This window comes from Stegodyphus dumicola, chromosome 4 (genome assembly GCF_044657685.1).
Source record: "Stegodyphus dumicola isolate Sdum_Otavi_A_Nest chromosome 4, ASM4465768v1".
NCBI classification, from domain to species: Eukaryota; Metazoa; Arthropoda; class Arachnida; order Araneae; family Eresidae; genus Stegodyphus; species Stegodyphus dumicola.
Genome location: NC_140771.1, coordinates 131,034,190 through 131,057,293, shown reverse-complemented (window position 1 = coordinate 131,057,293; position 23,104 = coordinate 131,034,190). Strand labels below are relative to the sequence as shown.

Sequence of the window (23,104 nt, the reverse complement as noted above, 5' to 3'; positions counted from 1 at the left end):
ACAGATTTTTTGGGCAGTTTTTTCTTTACAAACAGATTTATATAACACTGGATCCCCATAGTAAGTCTTAGGTCTCCTTTTTCTAGTGCTTTTTCTGCTTCCAATAGGTCTTCCTTATTACTATCAGAATCTTCCAGGAATGCTCATTTTGTGTCTTCAATTTCTTCTGCTGTGTCATTTAATGGGGTTTCAACATCTTCAACTCCTGTGGTGGTGCAACTGATGAGTACTTCTAAAGGAACAACATTTACTTCACTGTTAGAATTGTACTCATGATTTAAGTTAAAGGTCACTTCATTTTCCTTCTTTGCTTGAGTAGCTGTATGGCTCCTCCTCAATGGAAAAACAGTCTCATCAAATTTAACATTTCTGCTCACTAAAAACTAATCTTCCTCTGTATTCCACAGTTTGTATCCTTTCTCACCTTCGGGATATCCTATAAAGCACACTTGAGCACGCTTCCCTAGCTTTCCTTTCTGTAGCGTTTTATCAATTTGAGCAAAAGCTCGACAGCCAGGTATTCTCAGGTGACTAATTTGCACAGGCTTCTTGGTCCAGAGTTCTTCAGGTATGTTTTCTTCGGTAGCTTTTGATGGACACTTGTTGCACAAATAAGAGGCAGTAGTCACAGCATCTGCCCACAATTCTTGTGGGATATTGGAATCTAGGAGAAGACATCTAGTCATATCAAATAGAATATGGTTATTTTTTTTTCTGCAACTCCATTTTGTTGTGGGTCCGGGGAACTGTGAGCTGTCTTGTTATTCCACTTTTAGTTAGGAAGTCATCAAATTCATTGTTGGCATATTCCCCTCCATTGTCGCTTCGTAGAGTAGTGATTTTGAGCCCATGGAAACTTTCAACATTTGTTTTATATTCCATGAATTTTTCAAGGACTTGAGCTTTAGATTTCATAGTTTTAATCACAGCATACCTTGAGTAGTCATCAACAAAGGTAACGACATACTTTGATCCACCTTTTGATGTAGATGTGATAGGTCTAATTACATAAGTATGTATCAACTGAAGTAATCTAGTTGAATGTTCGGCTTTTTCCTTGGGAAATGAAGTCTTCTTCCTTTTCCCCAAAACACATATTGTGCAAAGAGTTTCCTTTTCTTGGATTTCTTCACACGTTATATTCGAATCATACCTTTCCATACGTTTCTTAACTGCGTCATGGTGGAAATGTCCTAATCTTCGATGCATAATTTTTTCATGTCTGGAAAGTTATATTTTGTGCATTTGCTTCTCTTCAATTTTGTATAATCTTCCATACCTATGTGCAATGAGAATGACCTTATCTTGTTGTCTTGGACCTTTTATGATTGCTTTGCCCCTCTCAAAGGAAACAGTCATTCCCATTTCTTCCATTCTTCTCACTGAAAGAAGGTTATCATCAAGATTAGGACATACAGAACATTTGCTAGATGAATAGCATCTTTCCCACATTCTCTGACAGGATTAAAAACAATGTCTCCCATGCCAGAAACTTCAATTTTTTTCAGAATTTTTTTGGCTATCTCAACTTGTGATTTCACTGAAGCTAAATTCATAAATTTCTGCCCTTGACAACACATTTGTTCAGTGGCTCTGCTATTGAGGTACCAATCACAGACAGATTTCCCATTGCAAGAATCAACAAACAGTGCTTGATATACTTCATTAGAAACTATTTTTGCATGTAGTGTTTTAGCAGCAGAGCAATATTTGACAATATGACCCTACTCCCCACAAGGAAAGCAACAGGTTTTTCTATCAGTATTTTTATGCTGTTTCTGTAATGGCTGCACAGTTTTAGTTCTGTACATATCTCGAGTTTTGAGGGCTTTCTCTCCCATGACCTAACTGGTAACAACTTCTGTTTTCACTTTTGTGTAGCGAACTTTTTCTCTTCAACGATGTGACGCAGTTTTATAATATGAATTGACAACATATCTTCTTCACATTCTAAATTAAGAATAAGGCCTTCATACTCCTTGGGCAAACCCATTAACGTAACGAGGGCAAATTCTCTGTCCGCAAGACAATACCTTTCAGTGAAGGTCCATCAATCGACTTAGATAGAACTGACGCTTTCTCCTGATTTTTAAAGTTACATTAAAAAATTTCTTTAAAAGTTGTAGAGAATGCAAGAGTCTGAATTTCATATGGATGTCTTTTAAAGTATCCCACGTTCTTTCACTCTTTCACAGTTAGCGATGTCATCTAAGAACTAGTCTTCAACCACTAAGAATAGGAAGGTTAAGGCTTTCTCATTAATTTTCTTTTCGTCATTCTTTAATTCAGCACTGTAACCTGGATCAATCGCTTCCCAACTTCTTTTAACTAAAACAGCTTGTGCTTGGATTTTCCAAGCATTGTAATTATCTTCGTTGAGTTTCTGAATCTTAATTTCTTCCATCGGATCACTTTCAACATGTTAGGCTTAGCTTCGCTGGCGCTGTGGATGTTGCTTCTTTTTTTTTTTTTTTTTTCAAAAAAAAATCAAAATTTCTTCTTCCTTTCTGCCAAATAAACTTTTTTAGAGCATATCGTGCTGATAATGTGATAGAAATCACTTAAATGGCAAATATATTTTTGAAATATAGTAGAAAGAAATAAGCAAACCACAAATCTATGTTACATGTTTATTTACTTGACTAACTAAACTGTTTCCATTCAGCAAAAAACAAAAAGAGCTACACATGAATATTAAGGAACATAGAGTCTATAATTATAGCATTGCTTTGGCAGATACAGCATCATAAAAATAAAATAAAGTTTATTTCTAACAATATTTACAACAGATCTCCAGTTACAAGGGCTGAGAAAACTTCTTAACAGCTCTGATTTTCTCAGGATCACACCTTCCATAGAGATAATATAACCAAGATAACTAACTTTTCACCAAAATAATTTACATTTTGAAGGACTGTGCTTCAAATCAACTTCCCTTAGCTTCTATAGCACTTTTTGGATATTTTCTGAATGACCTTTAAAACTGCATACAACAATAATAATTTCATCGAGATACAAAAGGAATACTTCTCATGAGACTCCTTTTTGGGACAGTCTATATTACACATTCAAATGTTGCTAGAGCATTGCACAGCTTAAAAGGCATTACTTTTAAACTCCCAGAGCCCTTGACGAGTAGTAAATGCAATCTTCACGTGATCTTCAGGATCTATTTCCACTTCCAGCAATCTTCAAATCCAATGTGGAAAGTTGTTTGCTTCCTTCTAGCATGTCTAAAGTGTTGTCGATTCAATGCAAACCATCTTTCTCTGTAATGTTGTTTAGACATCTGTGGTCAATACAAAATCGCATAGACCAATCCTTCCATCCATACTAAGATGACAGGTTATGTCCAAGGACAAGATGATGGTTTGATAAAGTACTGTCCTTCATCTCCAACAGAAGTTTGCCAGCTCCATACATCATACGACTGAAGTACACAGAAGGGAATTACAACCACTTTTCAACTAGTTTTAAGAGGAATAACTATGCATCGCCACAGGTCAGTTTTTTGTTTCTTTTGTTAAAACTTTTTCTTGGTCTTAGCAAGACCCACTTAGTTTGTTATCATCTTAATTTCCTTTATTTTAATTACAGATTTTCATTACAGATTTCTAAAATATATAAAATTGTTAATCTTTAAGCTTGCAGGCCCAGCCCGTATTTTTTTTTTTTTTTTTTTTTTTTTTTTTTTTTTTTTTGTATATTTAGGACTAATAGCAGATCACTATTTATTTTTGTTTTTATTTTTATTTTTGTTTTTATTTTGATTTTAATTTTGATTTTAGTCTAGATTTAAGATGTTTCGGTATAGTTTAACACCTTAATGTGTCATTTTGTGCGGATGCGTCGGGAAATTGGAACAGAGAATTGAGACTATTAAAATTTTCCAAGACATTTTGTCTAAAATTTAAAAATTTTTGTAGTGAAAAAGTTTCAAATGTCTGTTTCGGCGAAACGCATAATGGGGTTAGCTTGATTTGACATTCAAACAAATTAAATTTTTCTTGAAAAGCCAGTTAGGAAATCGAGTTCGGCTAATTTACCATTTTCCGCTTACTTTTTTATCTGATTCTGTTTTTTTAATGTTTTACATGTTTAATGGTTTGATTTTCATATGTATTAATTTTTTAAAACGTGTTGAACTTTTTGGAGCAGCAGCTCCTGGTAACTTTTAGGTGAGCTTACTAGAATTTTTATACACATACATGTATATAGGAGGGAAGGACTCAAATATTTACAATAAATATTTGCAATACATATATTATTGTTGTGAATATTAATATGTATTTCAACACTTTTGACTATATTTTTGATTTTCTGTATTGATGTATTCTTTTATTTATTTATTGTTTTTAGATTGGTAACTATGGAGTTTATTTTGCATTAAATCTAATTTTTCACCACATGTCTTGTATTTAAGTGTTTATTTCTTGCATAGAATTGCAGATCTTTTAATTCCGAATATAGCATGCTTTGGAATTGTCCATCAAGTTTGCAATATTTGGCAATTGGCGACTTTTTGGAAGATTCATGAAAATGCATTTTCAAAGTCCATATGATAAATTCTTCCTGAGCCGCAATATTTGGCAATTGGTGACTTTTTGGAAGATTCACAAAAATGCATTTGCAAAGTCCAGATGATGAATTCTTCCTGAGCCCAAGGCTGCAGCGTATAAATATGGGTCAAACAGCTAGGGACTTCATTTGCAAGTCAATTGCAAGATTTAGTGGTTAGCTGAATTATGCGTCAAGGTTTCCTCGACAGTGACTTGAAGAATTTTTATGATTTATTTTATGTACAAAAGAGGTATTGATCAGCATTCGTCTTGAGTTGTTTCCAGCTATCGTTGTCCGGTAGGTACTATTATTGTGCTTATTTTAATAATAAATTGTTCATTTCTTTCTGCTTATCTGGACTTGTTATTTAAGAAAACATCAATGATCGCATAGCTCGCAGCAACATATACATATATTATACAAACAGGTGATTATTGGCTCTCTACTGACAATTATCAAGTTTTTTTTATCTTCATTTTAAATTTCTTCGTAAAAAACATGTCTGACAGACAAGGTAGAATTTTCTCTACTGAACTAATTTTCTAAATTAAGGGTGCCACATTTCAGAATACATAAATAATGACAAGCAGTCCAAAAAAAAAAAAAATTCTGGTAATCTCAACTGATTACAAAGATCCTTCAGAAGCAGGGTTGAACAAAATAAGTTGAGTCTCAAATGGCTGCTCTGAACACAATTCAAGCCTGAACTTCATACATAAACTACAATTTCTGTCAGAAGCTATAGATCAGACATTTTTTAATCAATCTCCTATTGAAAGAGAAAAAATGGTAAACACTTTCATTTAAATGTTCTATTTAAATGAAAATACTTACGTCAAGTTCCAAATCAAAAGTAAGCTGCATGTCTGAATCTATGATTCTTTCCCAAATATATTCATTCTGAGAAAACAAAAATATTAATTTTACATTTAAAGTAAAAACTGCTCTTATTATTTACTAAAGTAATAAACAGTTTCAATTTTCCTTTGAATAACTCTACTTAAAACCATGTACTTAGTCTTGTTTAACTATCATTTACATAATTATATCAGAATTTCTAGTTAGAAAAATGCTGTTAATCATTATTTCTGAAGTACACGGCTCAAAAAAAAAAAAGGGGGGGTGACAGTTCTATATCTCCCGATCTACTGGGCCGATTCACGAAATTCAAATTGTGTTCTTCATGTCTCGAAAGCGGGACTTCGGATATATATTAGATTTATATATAGCACTCTTCTAACTTAGGTATTTTGACACAAAATCGGACTTTTTCTGGAATAACATACCAATTTTTTTACATATTTCGATTCTACGAACCAAATTATGCCTAAATATTAAATTTTGTAAAATTTGGTGCAAAATTTACTGAGAAATTCAACAATTTATGTTGGCGCTTTTTATTCAGTTTGCACCAAAATTAGTTCACTTGGCGAACTTCTTAATACGTGGCAACCTATTTGCATTTCCATTTTTACATAGTGCGTGAGAGGGAAAAAAGACTCAATCGTTCCTTCTTTCAAATAATGTTCTTTATATTAATTGTTCTTAAAATTAATTGTTATTAATTTTAAGCAATTTTTTCTTTTTCGAATTTCATTTTACTTGTTTACGTTGCATAGTTTTATTCGAGTAACTGTTTTAAAAATTTCTTTCTATTTACTCATTTGAACTGCGTAGTTTAAATCAAAGGTGCATCGTTTATTTTTCTTTCAAATACTTTTCTTTATACTATATTTTTAGTCATAGTTACTATTTTAGGTAATTTTTAAATTGTTAGACTTTTATTTTAATTGTTAGTGTTGCATTGTCTCTTCAGATAATTATTTTTAAATTTTGTATTTATTCATTCGAAACGAGCATTATAAATATATTTATTAATATAAATTTTAAAGAATTTGATTTTATTTATTTGAATTGCATTTCTTTCGGAAGAATACTACGTAACCCAGACTATGAGGCTTTGAAAACTGCATATATTAAAAGAGAAAATACATTAAAGCACACTTAACACACCTTTCAATGTTCCGTTCAGAAAAGATACACAAATAATAGGAATGTATAAGCAACATTTTAACTTAGGATGACTTGCATACACTGCTTTAAACAGTTTTTCTTCAGGCATTCTGCTTTATTCTTACTCTTTTTCTTCAGGCATTCTGCAAGTATATTAAAAAGCATCCAACTTTTCGAAACATCTTGGTATTTCTGACAATCATTTTAGATAAAGTTATCGTATTCCACTTCATAAAGGCCTACAAACAGCCTAGCGGTAAAGTCACTGAACACTGGTAGTTCACAGCAGGGTTCGAATCCCGGTAAACGGGCTGGCTGCATGGGCGTTTTCATAGATTTTCTCACGTGTAACGTGTATTATGCCAACTTGTTTCCCTTAGAAAGTTCTTCACAAAGGCATCCTTCTAGGCGGATAGCCCTGTTTTGCCGTAGCTTAATAGTCCAATTCAATCCATTTCATCAGTATTTGGTCAGAGCCTTTAAAGGCTAAGCATTTGGAAGGTATGAGATGAAAGAAAAGATTGGTTTCATCAAGCGGCTTTTGGTTTATTTAATTATGACAAAGCACACTAGGGCTATCTGCCTAAGGGGAGGGATGCCTTCACGGAGGACTTTCTTATGAAACTAGCAGTCACGGTGTGGAATGACTGCTATGCAATCGAATGCAGTAGGAGAATGCAATGGAACTAGGTAGACAACATGAGGGATTTCTTTGGCGCAAATCAATTAAAAACTTTTTGAATCCATATCTTCATGTTTTAAGGCACAATTCAGGCTTCAAAATTTATAAATTAGCAATCTGTAAGAAAACGATTTCCAGATTGTACGCACTTGTGTGAGTGATTTGCGATCTCACATTTCCTAATTGCTAATTTGTGCTTTTCACGGACGAATTTCTCCCTTACACGGATGGCGCACTCGACTTTTATCGAATTTAATGCCTTTAAATGGTAATTCACTTACATCAAAGTTTCTTAAGGGTATAGAGCATATTAAACCCGTGTAACAAAAGGTTAAGTTAGATTCCGACCCATATTTCGTTTAACAATATTACATACAGCACCATTTCCCCCCTGGTGGTAAGGTTTTGAACTTTTTTTCGCGGAAAATAAATTTCCTTGACCTCCTTTACATGGTTATCAAGTTTGATAACATTTGATCCAGTAGTTTTCCTTTTATGACCGTTTCAAAGTGGAACTTTAATTATAACCACACTGTATATTATTAAATTTTAATTTGAAGCTATGCGTTACACGTATACAAAAAATTTCCCCTCCCTCCGAAAATAAAATACTGAAACTTCGACCTTGAATTTATTGGACTATTGAAATATTCAATTTGTCTTATCTTCTAAGTTCTAGCTCTGACAACAATTCCGTCAAAAATAGCTTTAATTACTGAAGCTGAAGCAAAAGGTTTAGTATATATTCAATGTAATCAATGTAATAAAGTAATCAAAGTGTAATAAAAATAGATTATAGAATTTATGCTGATGCAACATTTTGTCTGAATGCACAACATGTAATGGAAGAGAAGGCTTGTAGAGATCTGTTTTTGACATGCCTCTAACAGTAGATGGCCCACCAGCGGCCGAGCGGTAAAGACGCTGAACACTGGCAGTTTGGTCTGAGGTTCGAATCCCGTGAACGGGCTGGCTGCATGAGCATGCATTTTTGTGGTTTTCCCCATCTGTAATGTGTATACGAGCCAGTTTCCCTTAGAAAGTCCTCCATGAAGGCATCCCTCCCTTTAGGCAGATAGCTCTCTTGTGCTTTGCTGTAATTGAATAATCCAATCCAATTCTTAAAGTAGATGTCACACTCCTTTTGCCTCTTCAATGTCAAAAAAGTTTCCTTTGAGAGGCAACTTTAGTTTTGGGGTAAGAAAAAAAAAATCACAAGAAGACAAGCTTCTAGAACATGCAGGACGATTGAGTACACATACTTATTTTCGGAACACAAGCGGTTCTCCGATTGGTTATTGAATAATGAAAAGATGCATTGTCATGCAATACAAAACATTTGGAATAAGTTTTCTGACTGAATAAACATAAGATTAAAAGTCATCTGCTTAATTCACAGCAATTTACAAGTCAACTACTCGGGCAATTGCAGAATTGTTTTGATCCTGAGCTTGTAAGACAAACCTAATGTCACTGGATTTACACACTTCTTTAATCTTCCGAGAACATTCCTTCTTTAGCTCATATTCCAAGAATATTAAGTGAATACAATTATTGCATAAGAAATTGAATATTCATTTGCACTACGGCTTGGTAGTTTACTAATGAGTTAAAAAAAATTAAATTCTGCTTTTTGTGTCTAAGAATACAACAATATCTTAAATATTTACAAATAAAATATTAAATTGGAGATTTAATTGGAGCCTCACCAGTTGCCTAATATTTGAAGATTGTTAAATACTAATTGTTTGTTGCGAAGCCTAACCCAGGCAGCATGGTTGGTTTTCGTAGTTTTCTAGGTTCTCTTTACAAAGGTCCTCTATGAAAGCATCTTAACCAAATAGCTCCCATGTTCTTTCTATGTTCAAATAACCAAAGCACGAAGTGAAGCTACTAGCAAAACCCGAATACGCATTAAAAAACATGTAGCTTCCCAATCGGGAGTAACATGAAAGATACGGCGCCAATAATTGAATTGCTGTTACGGTACGCTGTTTCTAAACTTAGATGGTCATTCTTTAATTAAATATAATTGATTTGTAACTTCTACTAGAGCTGAAGGTAAGAACTGAAGTGCAAATAAATAATATCATGAGCAATCTTGATTAATACAAAATTAGAAATATTTGCATAGAAAAATATTTGCATTCAGACAGAAAGTTTTTTGAAATATTTGCAATTACTTTATAAGAAGGATTTATTAATAACTGTAATAATTACTTATTATATTCCTGATAATTAGAATTCAGTTTTTGACAATTACATTCTAAATTAGAATTTTAAGGAAATAATGGATTGGATTGGATTATTCAATTATGGCAAAGTACACGAGGGCTATCTGCCTAAATGGAGGAATGCCTTCGAGGAGGACTTTCTAAGAAAAACTTGCTCGTATACACATTACACATGGGAAAAACCATGAAAACACCCATGCAGCCAGCCCGTTCGCAGGATTCGAACCTCGGACCGAACTACCAGTGTTCAGCGTCTTTACCGCTTGGCCAATGGTGGGTTTAAGGATATAATGAAAATACGCTACACATAAAAATACATTTTAGGATAAACAAATGAGTTTATTTTTTATGTTTAGAAAATTCTTAGATTCATTTAATAAACATCGTACCCTCGTACTTAATTGAATCCAGAATGTTGCGTGTCTTTTACATAATTATTCTTACTTCTCCACAGAACCTACTGACTTATTCAGCCATTAAGTAGCTGCAAATCATGTCTACATAACCATTGAACTTCCATTAATTCGGTCTCTAGAGGGTTGTACGTTTGTATCATAATTTGACTTTTCTAAAAATGATTATTCTAAATCTTATGTTTCTATAAAAGTGTACTACGTTTTAAAAATATGGATAAAGCAACAGCTTGTTTAGAAATAAATTATGCAGTTAAAGTCATAAAATATTTCGATAAAATTCAAATAAACATCAAACGAAAGTTCTCAGTTTTAGACAATTCGATTTAAATGAAGTTAAAGTAAAGTAGCAGAAAATAAAACGCCAAAGAAAAAAATTTACTCTTACAAATATTTTTTTTAAAAAAAGGAAGAAAGAGAGAAATTTTTAAAAAAATTGTTAAAACTTTGAATACCATCTACAATTTAAAAAAAAAATAGCTTTTCATATAGTATTAATAAATATTTATTACGCATGATTGAGTTGAAAAATTTCATACAATTAATTCTCCATAAAATTTTATTTGAAATTTAAGGTTAAAAATAGCTGTGGCAATTTACTATAACAAAAATCCATAAACCACATTTGGCATTATTATCACTCAAAAAAAAAAGGTGCCAAATTTCAAAACCCGAAAATATGTAAACTTGTGTATATCTTAGAAAATTTTGAATAAAAAAGTCTAATTTTCTGCAGGTGTGCTTAGAAATACACATACTTTAAGATGATATTAAAAATTTTATAGGTTATAAATTCAAAATTGTTTTCGAAAAATTTATAAAAATTATTTAAAAATAGAAATTTTAAAAATAAAACACAAAAAATGGGTAAATTTTATTTGGAATGACCCTAAATTTTGAAAAGTGAAAGCAAAAATCAAAAACGTTTAATAAAAAATGAGATATTAATAAATATTTGACAAGTTCAATTAACATTGAGGAGCTAAAACTTTGAAAGCTAATATTTTAAAAACTACTCGTACGATTTTTACAAAACTCGGCATTCTGGCATAATTTGAATCGTAGAATCGAAATATGGAAAAAAATTGGTATGTTATTTCAGGAAAAGTCCGATTTTGTGTCAAATACCTATGTTAAATCTAATATATATCCTATGTCGTGCTTTCGAGACATGAAAAACGCAGTTTGAATTTTATCAATCGGCCCAGTAGAACGGGAGATATAGCACTGTCCCATTTTTTTTAGCAGTGTACATTCCTGTTATTAATAAAACATAACTTACTTTTAAAACATTCAAATACAAAAGCATTAATGTTCTGAATTAAAAATAACACACAAAACATTGCTTGGTGATGAAATTCGCAGAGCTGAAAAAACATTTAACAGATTAATTTTGGGAAGAAAGAATCCTATTTTACAAAAGGAAAAAATAAAATTTGAAAAATCAATGAATTTAACTGAATGAAGAGATTTCCCATAATCAGTCCTTCAGACTACCAGTGGTAATTGATTTAGAAAACAAAGTCTGATCTAGAGAAAATTTAATATGGAGACTAATTTCTTAATGTTATCAGAAACCAAATTCTTAAGAGTTTTTGGTTTCAAGATAGTTGAATGCTCTTTCAATAGGAACATCAATAAAGACAGAAAAAAAATTAACAGGAATAAATATTAGTGATAAATTGATAAATATATTTTGATAAATCCAATTATTTTTTACATCTAATGCATTATTAGAACATAATACAGAAAATTTTGTTATTAAATATTCATATACTAAATAAAAAACAATTCTTAATTAGATATGTGGTGACAAAATAAAATCTGAGTTTTAAAAGGAAAACTCATATTAATCAGGAATAATTAACATCAGGAATAATTAGGAATGAGTAGAAACATTTTTCTATGAGGTGAAAGGATATGGGATGATTTAATAAATTTAATTTTAGAAAAAAGAGTAACGAAAATCCACCATCTTCTGATCTATCTATACCAGGGGTTGACAACCAGGGGGAAATTTCACAGTTTCCGGAGGTTGTGCAGCCAGCCTTTTATTTCCCTATAAAGTTTTAGTTTATGAATATAAAAAACAGCTTTTATTCAACTTTTGGTATTTACCAACATTTTCGATATTTTTTCTTGTTTAATTTATAAAACACATTAAAGATAATTTAAATTTAGTATTTTCAAGTTTTGGAAAGGAAGGCGGGAGGGAGAGTGATCATCTGGCAATGGTGAAAGAGGTGCATGGACCCCGGCCAAAAAAAGTAGAGAACAATGGATTTGTATGCATATATTGCTCAATAAGTTGCACCTTTTTTTAATATAGAACACTATAATTGTGACAGTACAAACATAATATCACTCCTTCATGAGGACAACCCTTATGTCAACTTGTTCCCTTGAACTGCATCAGGAACGTTACATGTCCTTAGTTTCAAGGATCAAATTGATGTTCCAGGAACAATCTTCAAAATTAATGTGAATGTTTAGGAGCTGGACTTATGGCTTTTAATTTTTAAAAATTTTTGCTTTTAAAAACTGGCAGCTAAAGATCTCTTGCAAGACACTCACAGTGAATGTTTGAGCAGAGAACAATCAATTCGAAAATGCTGCTGAAACTCAGAACAGTGACTGCTTAAAATAAATGGATAAGTTGTTGTAAATGGATAAGCCACTTGAAGACTTTCTTTGCTTGGAATGGGTGAAACATAAAAACTTCAGATAGCCATATTCAAAAGATATTTGCAACTACACGCAAGAATGAAGAATTTAAATCAGCATCATTTTATATGCTGATTATAAGCTAAGAAGCTAAGATGAGCTAAGAAAGGAGTACTAAGCTTATATAAAATATAAGCTTAGTACTCCCTTCTTAGCTCTTGAAAATTACACAGGACTTTGATACTCCTGCCCACATTACTAATATGGGAACACTGTTCTCCTTAACTCAAATGCAATGGTCAAGAGGAAGAATTTCCATGCTGTGATGCCAGTAAAAAAGATTACCTACTATGAAACTCAACTTTTACTATTTTAGCTGTGTAGTATTCCATTCCATGTTAAATTATAATGGATTTTAAAGCAAATCAGATCCATAAAAAATATTCATTGTTAAATTAAATTATACTCTATTGGGGTACGAGTGATTGAGATTTAATTAAATAACAAAGTTCAATGCTATACTTTTATGTATTTTTATAAGGACAGTCAAATTGCAATATTCTAAGAAGTAAGTAGTAAAATATGCAACATTACATATTTTAATCATTTGAAATTAAACAACTATCACTCATCCTGTTTTTCAGTTTTGCTAATTTATATACATTTTGCACATGAATCAAAATCTGTAAATATTACCAACTGAATGCACATGTTACATGCTGAATTAGATATTTTACAGTAAAATTCTTTCATTTTCCCAATATCAAACTTGCTTTCCCAAAACCAAACAAATTGCTCATTTTCCCTTAATTTTTTACTGTAATGCATTATTGCTGTACCTACCTTTTCTTTGCTTTCCTTGAAAAGAAAGATACTGTAAAACTTCAAATCAGTTTGTGTGCAAGATACAACTGCTATTAAAGTATTATAACAAGCACAGTTAAGTTTTCGCAATAACTCTCTGCACTCTGGTTCTACTTTATAATCTCTTTTTTTGAACTCCAAAGCCAATCTGAAATAGAATATGGGGGGAAATAGACTCAATAAATTTAAATAGCAATTATCAGTCATGTGAAAAAGTTTCTTAATTACAATCAAGATCAAGATTGATAAATGAACTGAATAGTATTATATTTTCTAATGAGTTTGTAAATTTGTAAGAATGCAGTTCAATATTGTAAGAGATATAAATTTAAAATTGTTTTAAATTTAAGCTCAAAAAAATTTTCTTCTTAAAATATAAAAAGCAATATATAAAGTCAATGCAGAAAAGTAATGATAAAAGCAAAAAGTGAAAATATTATTAAACGATAGAAAATAACAAAAAAAAATGTACAAAGTAGTAGTAAGCTAACCTCCATGTTATTCTGAAGGGCACTTATGTGATAATGGACAGTACACCTAAACATTTTTTTTTTAGAAAATTCATAAAAAGTATTACAAGTATAAAAATTAACAAAGGCAGCAGATACATAATTTATCAGTTTTGAGAATCATTATACATACATAATGGAAAACGGGGCAGCCAAGTTAATTATTAATAATTACTTATAACTGTTTAAACTGAAACTTGCATTTTTAGCTGATGTTGTATTTGTCAGGGTTCCTCATTAGCATCATATATTTCTATTAGGCAGTTCTTTAGATTAAATTCACTTATATGCTTTTAAAACCAGATTTTAATTTAGATATAAATTCACGACAGTTAATAATTAAAGGTTTGGAGCTCAAAAAGCCTGACTAACAATGTTCTGTTTCTGAATTTTATTATTTCTAAAACTGTGTGTAAAGCTTAAAAAAAATTAACAAAAAAATTTCAATTTACTTTGTAATATCAGTACTCAGTTCATTTCCTACATTAGGTTCATGCCCAAGGTATGTTTCAACAATATGGGAATCCTTTTTATGAAGCAGATCCTTTGAAACTGTTTTATATAGCATTTCCAATAGCTTAAAACAACATATATTTTTAATGATGTGAACATCTTTTCTCGATTGGTTATCCTGTTCAAAAAAGAAGAAAATAAAAGAGGGAAACTTATTTCGAATAATAAAAACTAAACAATGAAAACTAAAAGTGAAATTCATGTACACACAGTACTAGAAATTTTAACTTTGCTCTACAAAAACTGCCATGTATTAAACAGATGTAAAACTATATATATGTTACTAAAAAGATGTTAACCTTAGAACTCACCAATGCAGCCAAACATTTTTAATTATCAAGTGCAGGATTCTGAAATACCTAGTAAAGTATTCATATTTAAGGTTTCTTTGCAAACAGATAGCAATAATCATTAAGATTTATTGGTGTACAATTGAATAAAAAACTAATTTAGGTCAATTTCATTCTGGTCTCACTCATATACCTTTTGCAAATATCATAACTTTAGAGTGTGGAAAATCTTTTGATTTTATCTTATTTATGATCCATCGAAGAAAAATTATTTCAAGTGAAAGAGATTTTTTTAACTTTTTTAAGCATATCAATGAATAATAATTAAAAAGCAATAAAATAAAATACGAATTGTTGATTTTATTTAACTAACAAAAAGTAAAACATTTTTTAACCTTTTAACTGTCATGCCCGAGATAATCTTGGGTACAGCACTGGTGTTTGAAAATGTCACGCCCGAGTATTACTCGGGGTAATTTTTTTTTTTGAGTGCATCGTATTGTTATACCCGAATATATATCGGGAGACGTTTATTTCGGCTTCATCTTTTTGTCAAACCCGACTGTATCTCGGGAAAAATTTGACAATTTGTGTACCCAAATCATCAAAATAACTTGACAATTAAAGGGTTAAGGAATGTAAAAGGATAAAAGTCATAGCATAAGCAGTCTGCTTAATATAGCCCAATATTTCTTAAATCTAATGTTCCATGAGAAACTGCTAGGTATTCCAGAAGTAATTGTAAGGAATAGTCATTAAGCAAGATTTATACAAGAGGTCTCCCACATACGAATATTCAGGGAGAAAAGAAACATGTCAATGTAAAACTTAAAATGAGGCAAAACAGCAATATGTTTGGCACAGATTTTAATCAAAACTCTATTGATTTCGAGGGTGATCAAGCATAAGTCCCTCATGATCAGAATCAAAAAAAAAACTCTCTGCATACATACATTCTGCTGCTAAACATAAGGTTGCCGTTTTGCCTAATTTTAAACATGATTATTATTTTAAAAGTTACAGAAAAGTAAAAAGTTGGGAAATTCTGCTAAGGTCATATCAAAATGTGAATATATTTCATTTAATTTTTTAAATATGAAATGGAACTTAGAATAGAGATCATGCAATGACAAGTTTCTTTATTAATCACTAATTTCATTTTTTATATTATGAGTGCAATAATTTAATCAATTTCGAATAACTATCCACCTCAGACCTATCAACAGTGTAACACGTAAAATTGCAAATAATTCCATTCCTGGCAATCTCTTCTAGTTGTATTATGTTTGGAGTAGGTAATGGTCATCAGAATAGCACAAAATATACAAATACAAAGTTAATCTACAAAAGTAATGTTCTCCAATATATTTTTTTCAACTTAATTTTATTTCAAGGAGTTCCTGCTTACATTTCTTCTGTGTGATCCCATTATTCACAAGAGTTATGATCCATTTAGATGATTTGCTATTCATTATAATGTACTACTTTTATTCAATCCTTGAATGGATTGAGAAATTGCTGAAGGAAACCTCTTTCGCCCACTCAATACTGTTCCAATTTGGGGACGAATTTTAATCCAAGGATTTTATTTTTGGTGAACCTTTCTGCTTGTATTTGATTAGGAGACTTGTCTCAGTTTTCTGCACATATCCTTCAAAATTAGTTTAAAAAATTGTTGGCCCATTATAGATTTTTTATCACACAGTCGTCCTATATTTCAAATTAAACTCTTCAACAGTGTAGTTATTTTGATAATGAGTTAATTAGGTGCTAGTTATGAGGGGTTTTACTGCAGTAAGATTCTGCTGTAATGATTAATCCTGGTTGCAGGAAACTGGAATGAAGAAACACCTTGCATAGTCCATCAGATGTTCATCATATTTTTCTAAAGACAGAGAGGAGATTTCATCATCTTCTTATACAGTTTAGCTTTAACCCACTGTGCTCATGACCTAAAATATCCACTTTTATCATCACTATACAATGAAGAGAGAGTTGAGAAGTTTCTGCAGACCAATCAGAAGAAACTGTTTTTGTATTTCATTAAGTTCATATGGCAACCACTGGTCAAGATTTTTAAAGTAGCCTTAAGTAGGCTAAAACAGTACTATTCGATACTGATGTTCTAATGGTGAATAAGGCTTCCTATTGTAATATCTTGTTATTTAATAAATAAATATAATTATTGTTGAAGTGGCAACGCCATATTTGTATTAAACCGTTACTCAGCAACGTGAGATAATGTTTTAAAAGATGAGAATTCTGAAGATTTTTACAGCTAGGAGTAGTATGAAAATTTTGCCACTTAAAAATTGTATAAAATTTGTCTATCACAGTGAACTAGAAATAAAATTTATGTTCTACTAAGAAGATTGTCTGTTTTGTAAATTACTGCAAATACATTACAGTCTTAATTAATTGGAGGTTCCACCGAGATCCTGGAAATTAGGAGTGCAATTATCAATTTCGATGGTGCTGGTCTCTTAATCCCAGAAATTTGCTGAATTTTTTAGAACAAGTTTGGTAGTACCAATATAAGCTTATTTCAAGGAGAAATAGATGTCAGAAGTCTGACGTTTTAAAGCCAGATTTTTGAAGCGGATCATTCAAAGGTTATCTTCTGTGCTTCTATAACTTGCGTCTGAGCAAAAATCTGTCAAAACAGGATAAACAGGATCTCTGAAGATAAGATTAACTTTCGGTTTCCTTAAAAAAGCTTTTATTGAATTTTAATACTTTGTTTCAGAATTATAGTTTATCGTGTAAGATTCTGTTTTAAATAACTGACACTAAAAATATTCATCTTAAATTTATAATTGATATTTGTGGTAAAGAAGTATTTTAAAATTATTATTTATGCTTTACTTTTATTTGTATTGAATTTTTATGTTGATAATTGATATGTGTAAGCCATCCCGGCGTTTATAAAAAAAAAAAAAAAAAAAAAAAAAAAAAAAAAAAAAAAAAACTGCTAGCTGAGTTTTGAATTTGTTGCCAAGCAGGCGCGTGTAAAATAAGTAATAACGTCAAACTGACGTAGTGTGATTTGATTATACTGCTGAATTGGCAAAGATGTTTTCTTATTCTCGCCATCCAGGCGTGTGATAGATAGTAACGTCATCCCGACGTATTACAAATTGTATATTCTAAAAGTTGTATTGCCAAACTGGCAAAAATTGTTTTTGTTATCGCCAACCAGGCGTGGAGACAGATAGTAAAGTCGTCAAACTGACGTGGGTAAAATTCCATTGTATTGCCTAACTGGCAAAGGTGTTTATATAGTTATAGCTAACGAGGCTTGTGAATAGTGAGTTAAAACGTCAACCCGACGTAGTATTATAGTATTTTTTGCCAACCTGGCAAAGTTGTTTAAATAATTCTCTCCAATTGGTTAGTGTGAATTTCGTATTTGAGAAATTAAGTCTCGCCAGAAATTATACATTTTTAGTAAAAGTACGATCTTTTAGATTCAATTTCAAAAGGAAGCATAATAAAGGTAACTTGTGTCAACATGTCATACTTAGTTAGGAGTAAAAAACAGGATTTAAAAGTACTAGCAGAAGAGTTAGGTTTAACCGTGAAACCTGAATTTAAGATTGCTCAATTGCATAAACTGATTACTGAAAGTCCCGATTATGATGAGGAATTTACTCGAGAACTACTGGCTGCAATTAGAGAAAAAAGGGAAAGAAAAGAAGAACGCAAAAGAGAAGAAAGAGAAAAAGAACGCGAAAGAGAAGAAAGCGAAAAAGAACGCGAAAGAGAAGAAAGCGAAAAAGAAGAAAGAGAAAAAGAATGCGAAAGAGAAAGGGAAGGCGAAAGAGAAGAAAGAGAAAAAGAACGTGAAAGAGAAAGGGAAGGCGAAAGAGAAGAGCTTGAAAGAGAAGAGCGAATTAGAGCCTTTGAGCTACAGAAACTTCAGCTGGAAGCAATGGCTGCCACAGCACAGCCTGTAGAAATTACGCAGTTACCTGAGCAGCCTTTAAAAATCAGAATTCACGATGTCATGCCACATTTCAACCCTAAAGAAGATGAAATAAGTTTATTTCTGGTGTTATTTGAGCCTCAAGCTAAAATTATGAATATACCTGCTGAAAATCAAGTGACTCAACTTATTTCATTGCTGCCTCCTGACATTGTTCAGCTTATTGCTAGAGAACCAGAAGAGGATGCGAAAAAGTATGAATATGTAAAAACTTTACTGTTACAACGATTTAAATTGAGTGCGGAAAAATTTCGACAACTATTTAATAAACACCAAAAATCTACTGAAAGATTCTACTGATTTCTACTATGAATTTAAGAATTATTTAGAAGGATGGCTTAACGAATTAAACATTAAAACTTTTGAACAGCTAAAAGATCTCATGTTGTTTGATCAAATAAAAAAGTGTATTTCTCCTGATTTCAAAGAACATTTTATGGATCAATGGACAACCATCATTTCATCTACTGAAATGGTTAAGAAAATTGAAGATTTTGAAGATGTGAGAAAAACAATAAAACCGAAATTTTCTGCCAATCAGACTGAGAAAATGAACAAAGGATCATTTAAACCGCGTTATGATAATTTTGTGAAAAAAATAGAGCATCCGCCTCATTTTAAGCATTCTGATAGATGGGATGATTCAAAATACCAGAAAGAGCATCGACAAAGGAATCAGTTCCCAAACAAAAACCAAGAAAATTTCTATGACAAAAGATATCGACCACGTTGTTTCGAGTGGATCATACGAATATTTTAAGCCTCAGTGCCGTCGCTTAAAACCAAATGAAAAAATAAATTGTGTATTTTCGAATGATGATTTGTTAAAGACATATACAATTAACGGTTCAGTTAATGGGTATGAAATGCCTATTCTTCGAGACACAGGAGCCACGATAGATGTTATTTCTCGAAAATACATAGATAACGTAAAAATGACTGGAGAACATGTCTGGGTGCAATATCTTTTAAATGACCATTTAGACCGTTAGCGGAAGTTGAAATTAATTGCGAATTTGGTTATATAAAGACACATGCAGCCGTTGTTAGAAATGATCCTGGCAGATACGTATTGGGTAACAAAACTGCCCAGTTGTTCAGAGATAAACAATTCTTAAATTTAGAAAAGATAAATGCGGTTTTGACACGATCTCAAATAAAACAATCTCGTGAAGAAGATCGAAGTAGAGACACTAAAATGGGAAAACCAGAAGCACTGTCTGTTATTGAGACTGATGAAGATATTTTAATGCAAGCTGACGAGAAAGACAAAGAAATGAAGAAAGTAATTAATGTTAATTCTAAAGAATTAATTGAATCTCAGCATCAAAGTAGAGATCTAGCCTCATTGCTTAGAGAAGCTAAAAGCAAAAATTTCAGCAACACAAATGATTTCAAAGAAAAAGAAAACAGGTTGTTTGCGAAAAAGAAAATAGATAAAAAGGGAAATGAAAGGGAATTAATTGTTATTCCTGAAAAATATAGGGATCAAATGCAGAAGTATACATCTCTGATACAGAACCAAACAAATAATATTACTAAAACTCAAGGTAATTTGGTCAATACTTACCCTTCTAAACGTCAAGCTCCTATCAATGCTTCACAGAAATCTGACAAACAATCTAAGCGTTCATCTCTTGATGAGAAAACTGAAGTTATTTATATGGAAGTTGACTCACTTTATTTACCTGGTGATTCATCTTCTATGGATCATGTGTATGATTATTCCTCTACAAGTTCCCCAGTTCCTTCTTCTCCAAAAAGTAAAGATGTGTTTGACAGTTTGTTAGCAGCAGATCAAAGAAATTCTTATAAAAGAACTCATGAAGGTGCTTCTAAAGCTGAGAAATTAAAAATACATTCAGAATATAAGCTTGCGTCAGAAAACTTAGCAAAGAGGCATAAACATGATAGAGGATACTCAAAGTTGCCACATTCAATGAGAATGCAAGTAACAGATAAGAACAAAGGTTCATCTCGCAACAAGCAAAAACTATCTGAAAAGAAAGAACTGACAAAATTAAACGATTCTCAGTTAAAAGTTCCAGATGAATTGCCAACTTCTGGAGTTGAGATGCAAGTCAAGGAGAAGTTTTTAAAGAAACTAAACAGACAAGAGCAAGTTGTTGAAGAAGAAAAACTGCCACAAAAGCCTCTGTCACACTCACCTGATTTTAATAAGGAGTTTATTTTGCAAACTGATGCTTCAAACTCTGGTATGGGTGTCATTTTAGCTCAAAAAGATGAACGAGACAATGAACACCCAGTATTATACCTCAGTAAGAAGTTTACAGAAACTGAAAAAAAGTACTCTATTATAGAAAAGGAATGTGCCGCCATAATATTTGCTGTAAAGAAACTTCAATGTTATTTAGACGGGTATACTAAATTCCTCATCATGACCGATCATAATCCCTTAGTTTGGCTCAAAAATAATGTGAGCTTAAATCCACGACTTATGAGATAGGCACTAGTACTACAACCCTACAATTACACGATCGTTCATCGAAGTGGTAAAAACCATAAAAATGTAGACGCATTAAGTCGTACTCCCTGGCCTTATTAAATAATTTGTTTCTCTATATAGATAAAAAAAATATTTTGCTCCTTCCTCTCTTCCTCAGTGTATCTTATTATGTTATATCTTGTATTTCAATTCTGTATTGTGCTGATATTGTTGTTTAAAAAAAAAAAAAAAACGTAAACTTTAATTTATAAAAATATAAATTAAAGTTTATCTGGAGGGGGGAGAGGTTGTAATATCTTGTTATTTAATAAATAAATATAATTATTGTTGAAGTGGCAACGCCATATTTGTATTAAACCGTTACTCAGCAACGTGAGATATTGTTTTAAAAGATGAGAATTCTGAAGATTTTTACAGCTAGGAGTAGTATGAAAATTTTGCCACTTAAGAATTGTATAAAATTTGTCTATCACAGTGAACTAGAAATAAAATTTATGTTCTACTAAGAAGATTGTCTGTTTTGTAAATTACTGCAAATACATTACAATATCTTGGAGTTGTCATCTATTCAAAATTTAATTGGAAGGACCATATCACTAGTGTTAGAGGTAAAACAATTGGGGCTATTCAAAGCCTCACGCCACTCTTAAACTCAGATTCTCAGAACTTGACCTAAGAATGAAGAGACATTTATGCATTGCAGTAATTCGCCCAATCGTCTCCTACGCGTCACCGGCCTGGGCTGCCATTAGAGACAAAGACGTCGAAAAATTACAGATTATGCAGAATAAAGTTCTTTGGACAATGACAAATACACTTTCTCGTCTCAAACAAGACTCTGCATAAGAATTTAAAAGAATCGATTCTCACTTTCTTGAACAAACTTAATCGTAACCTCTTTACGAGAGTTCTGAACTGCCCACACATGAAGAACCTTAAAGTGTTGGACTACATAATTTTGGAGGAGGATAAAGAGCTGAGACCATTAGCTGTTCACCTCATCCACAACTTAAATTTTTTGACGTAGCATGCAGGGATACCTAGGAGTGGTATGCTATGGAAAGGTTGAGTGCAGGGATTAAGTCCTGAAGGAATTCTACTTGAGGACTTAATCCCTGCACTCAATCTCTCCATAGCATACTGCTCTTAGGCTCTGCCCTGTTCGCTATCAGTTAGGCCTTTGCTCCATCCCAGACCTTGTGACTTACTGGTCACTCCCACTACTTTCACCTCTGACCTCCCACCACACTGGTCCAGACACTTTCAAAATCAGGTGCTCACTGAGCAGATTTTATTGAGCCGGTAACATTGGCTTGGCTTCGATTGGATTAGATTCTTAAAATAGCCTTGAGTATGCTACCAGCTGTCTCAAAGAAAACCCCTAACTTGAAAGTTTTCTTTCATACCCTTAGACACCAATTTTCCTCAATAATCACATTCAACAGCTTGTCATTGACTCATGATAATATTCCTGCACATTCATTTTTAAGGCTGAAATTACTTCAGAATTTCCAGAAATTAACTGCATATTTATCTAAAGTATCCTCACTAGATGATGTGTTAATATTGTATAATAACATAGCATTAATTGGCCGAGCTATTACTCATAAAGCTACTTATTTATATTATCTCATTTAGATGTCCTGAAGAAAAGAACTAACAGCTGCTAATTTTTTTAATGTATACAAAAATACACACACACACATTAAAAAAAATATTTACATATATATAAGCAAACACTTTGTAGAATTATTTCTTATTCTTATCAGCATATAAGTCCTTGAAAATATCATCCAAAGACATCTAAAGTTAAGGAAATCCAACAAGTCATTTACATAAACTAACAAATCTAATATTATTAAGATTATAACATAATTTACAACTAAAAATTAGATTTAATAAAAGCAAAA

The 23,104-nt window shown here is 31.9% G+C and overlaps 1 protein-coding gene across 4 annotated transcripts in view; it reads right to left on the bottom strand.

Moving 5' to 3' along the window:
• Positions 1-23,104, bottom strand: part of LOC118204935 (DNA-dependent protein kinase catalytic subunit-like) — a 601,004-nt gene that overhangs the window by 317,356 nt on the left and 260,544 nt on the right. For all 4 annotated transcript variants that reach the window (XM_085815460.1, XM_085815459.1, XM_085815458.1 and 1 more), the window contains 3 exons: positions 14,392-14,570; positions 13,410-13,578; positions 5,395-5,460 (listed from right to left, as the gene is read on the bottom strand). In XM_085815460.1, coding sequence (XP_085671586.1) covers positions 5,395-5,460; positions 13,410-13,578; positions 14,392-14,570 — 414 coding nt within the window. The remainder of the gene's footprint in view (positions 1-5,394; positions 5,461-13,409; positions 13,579-14,391; positions 14,571-23,104) is intronic.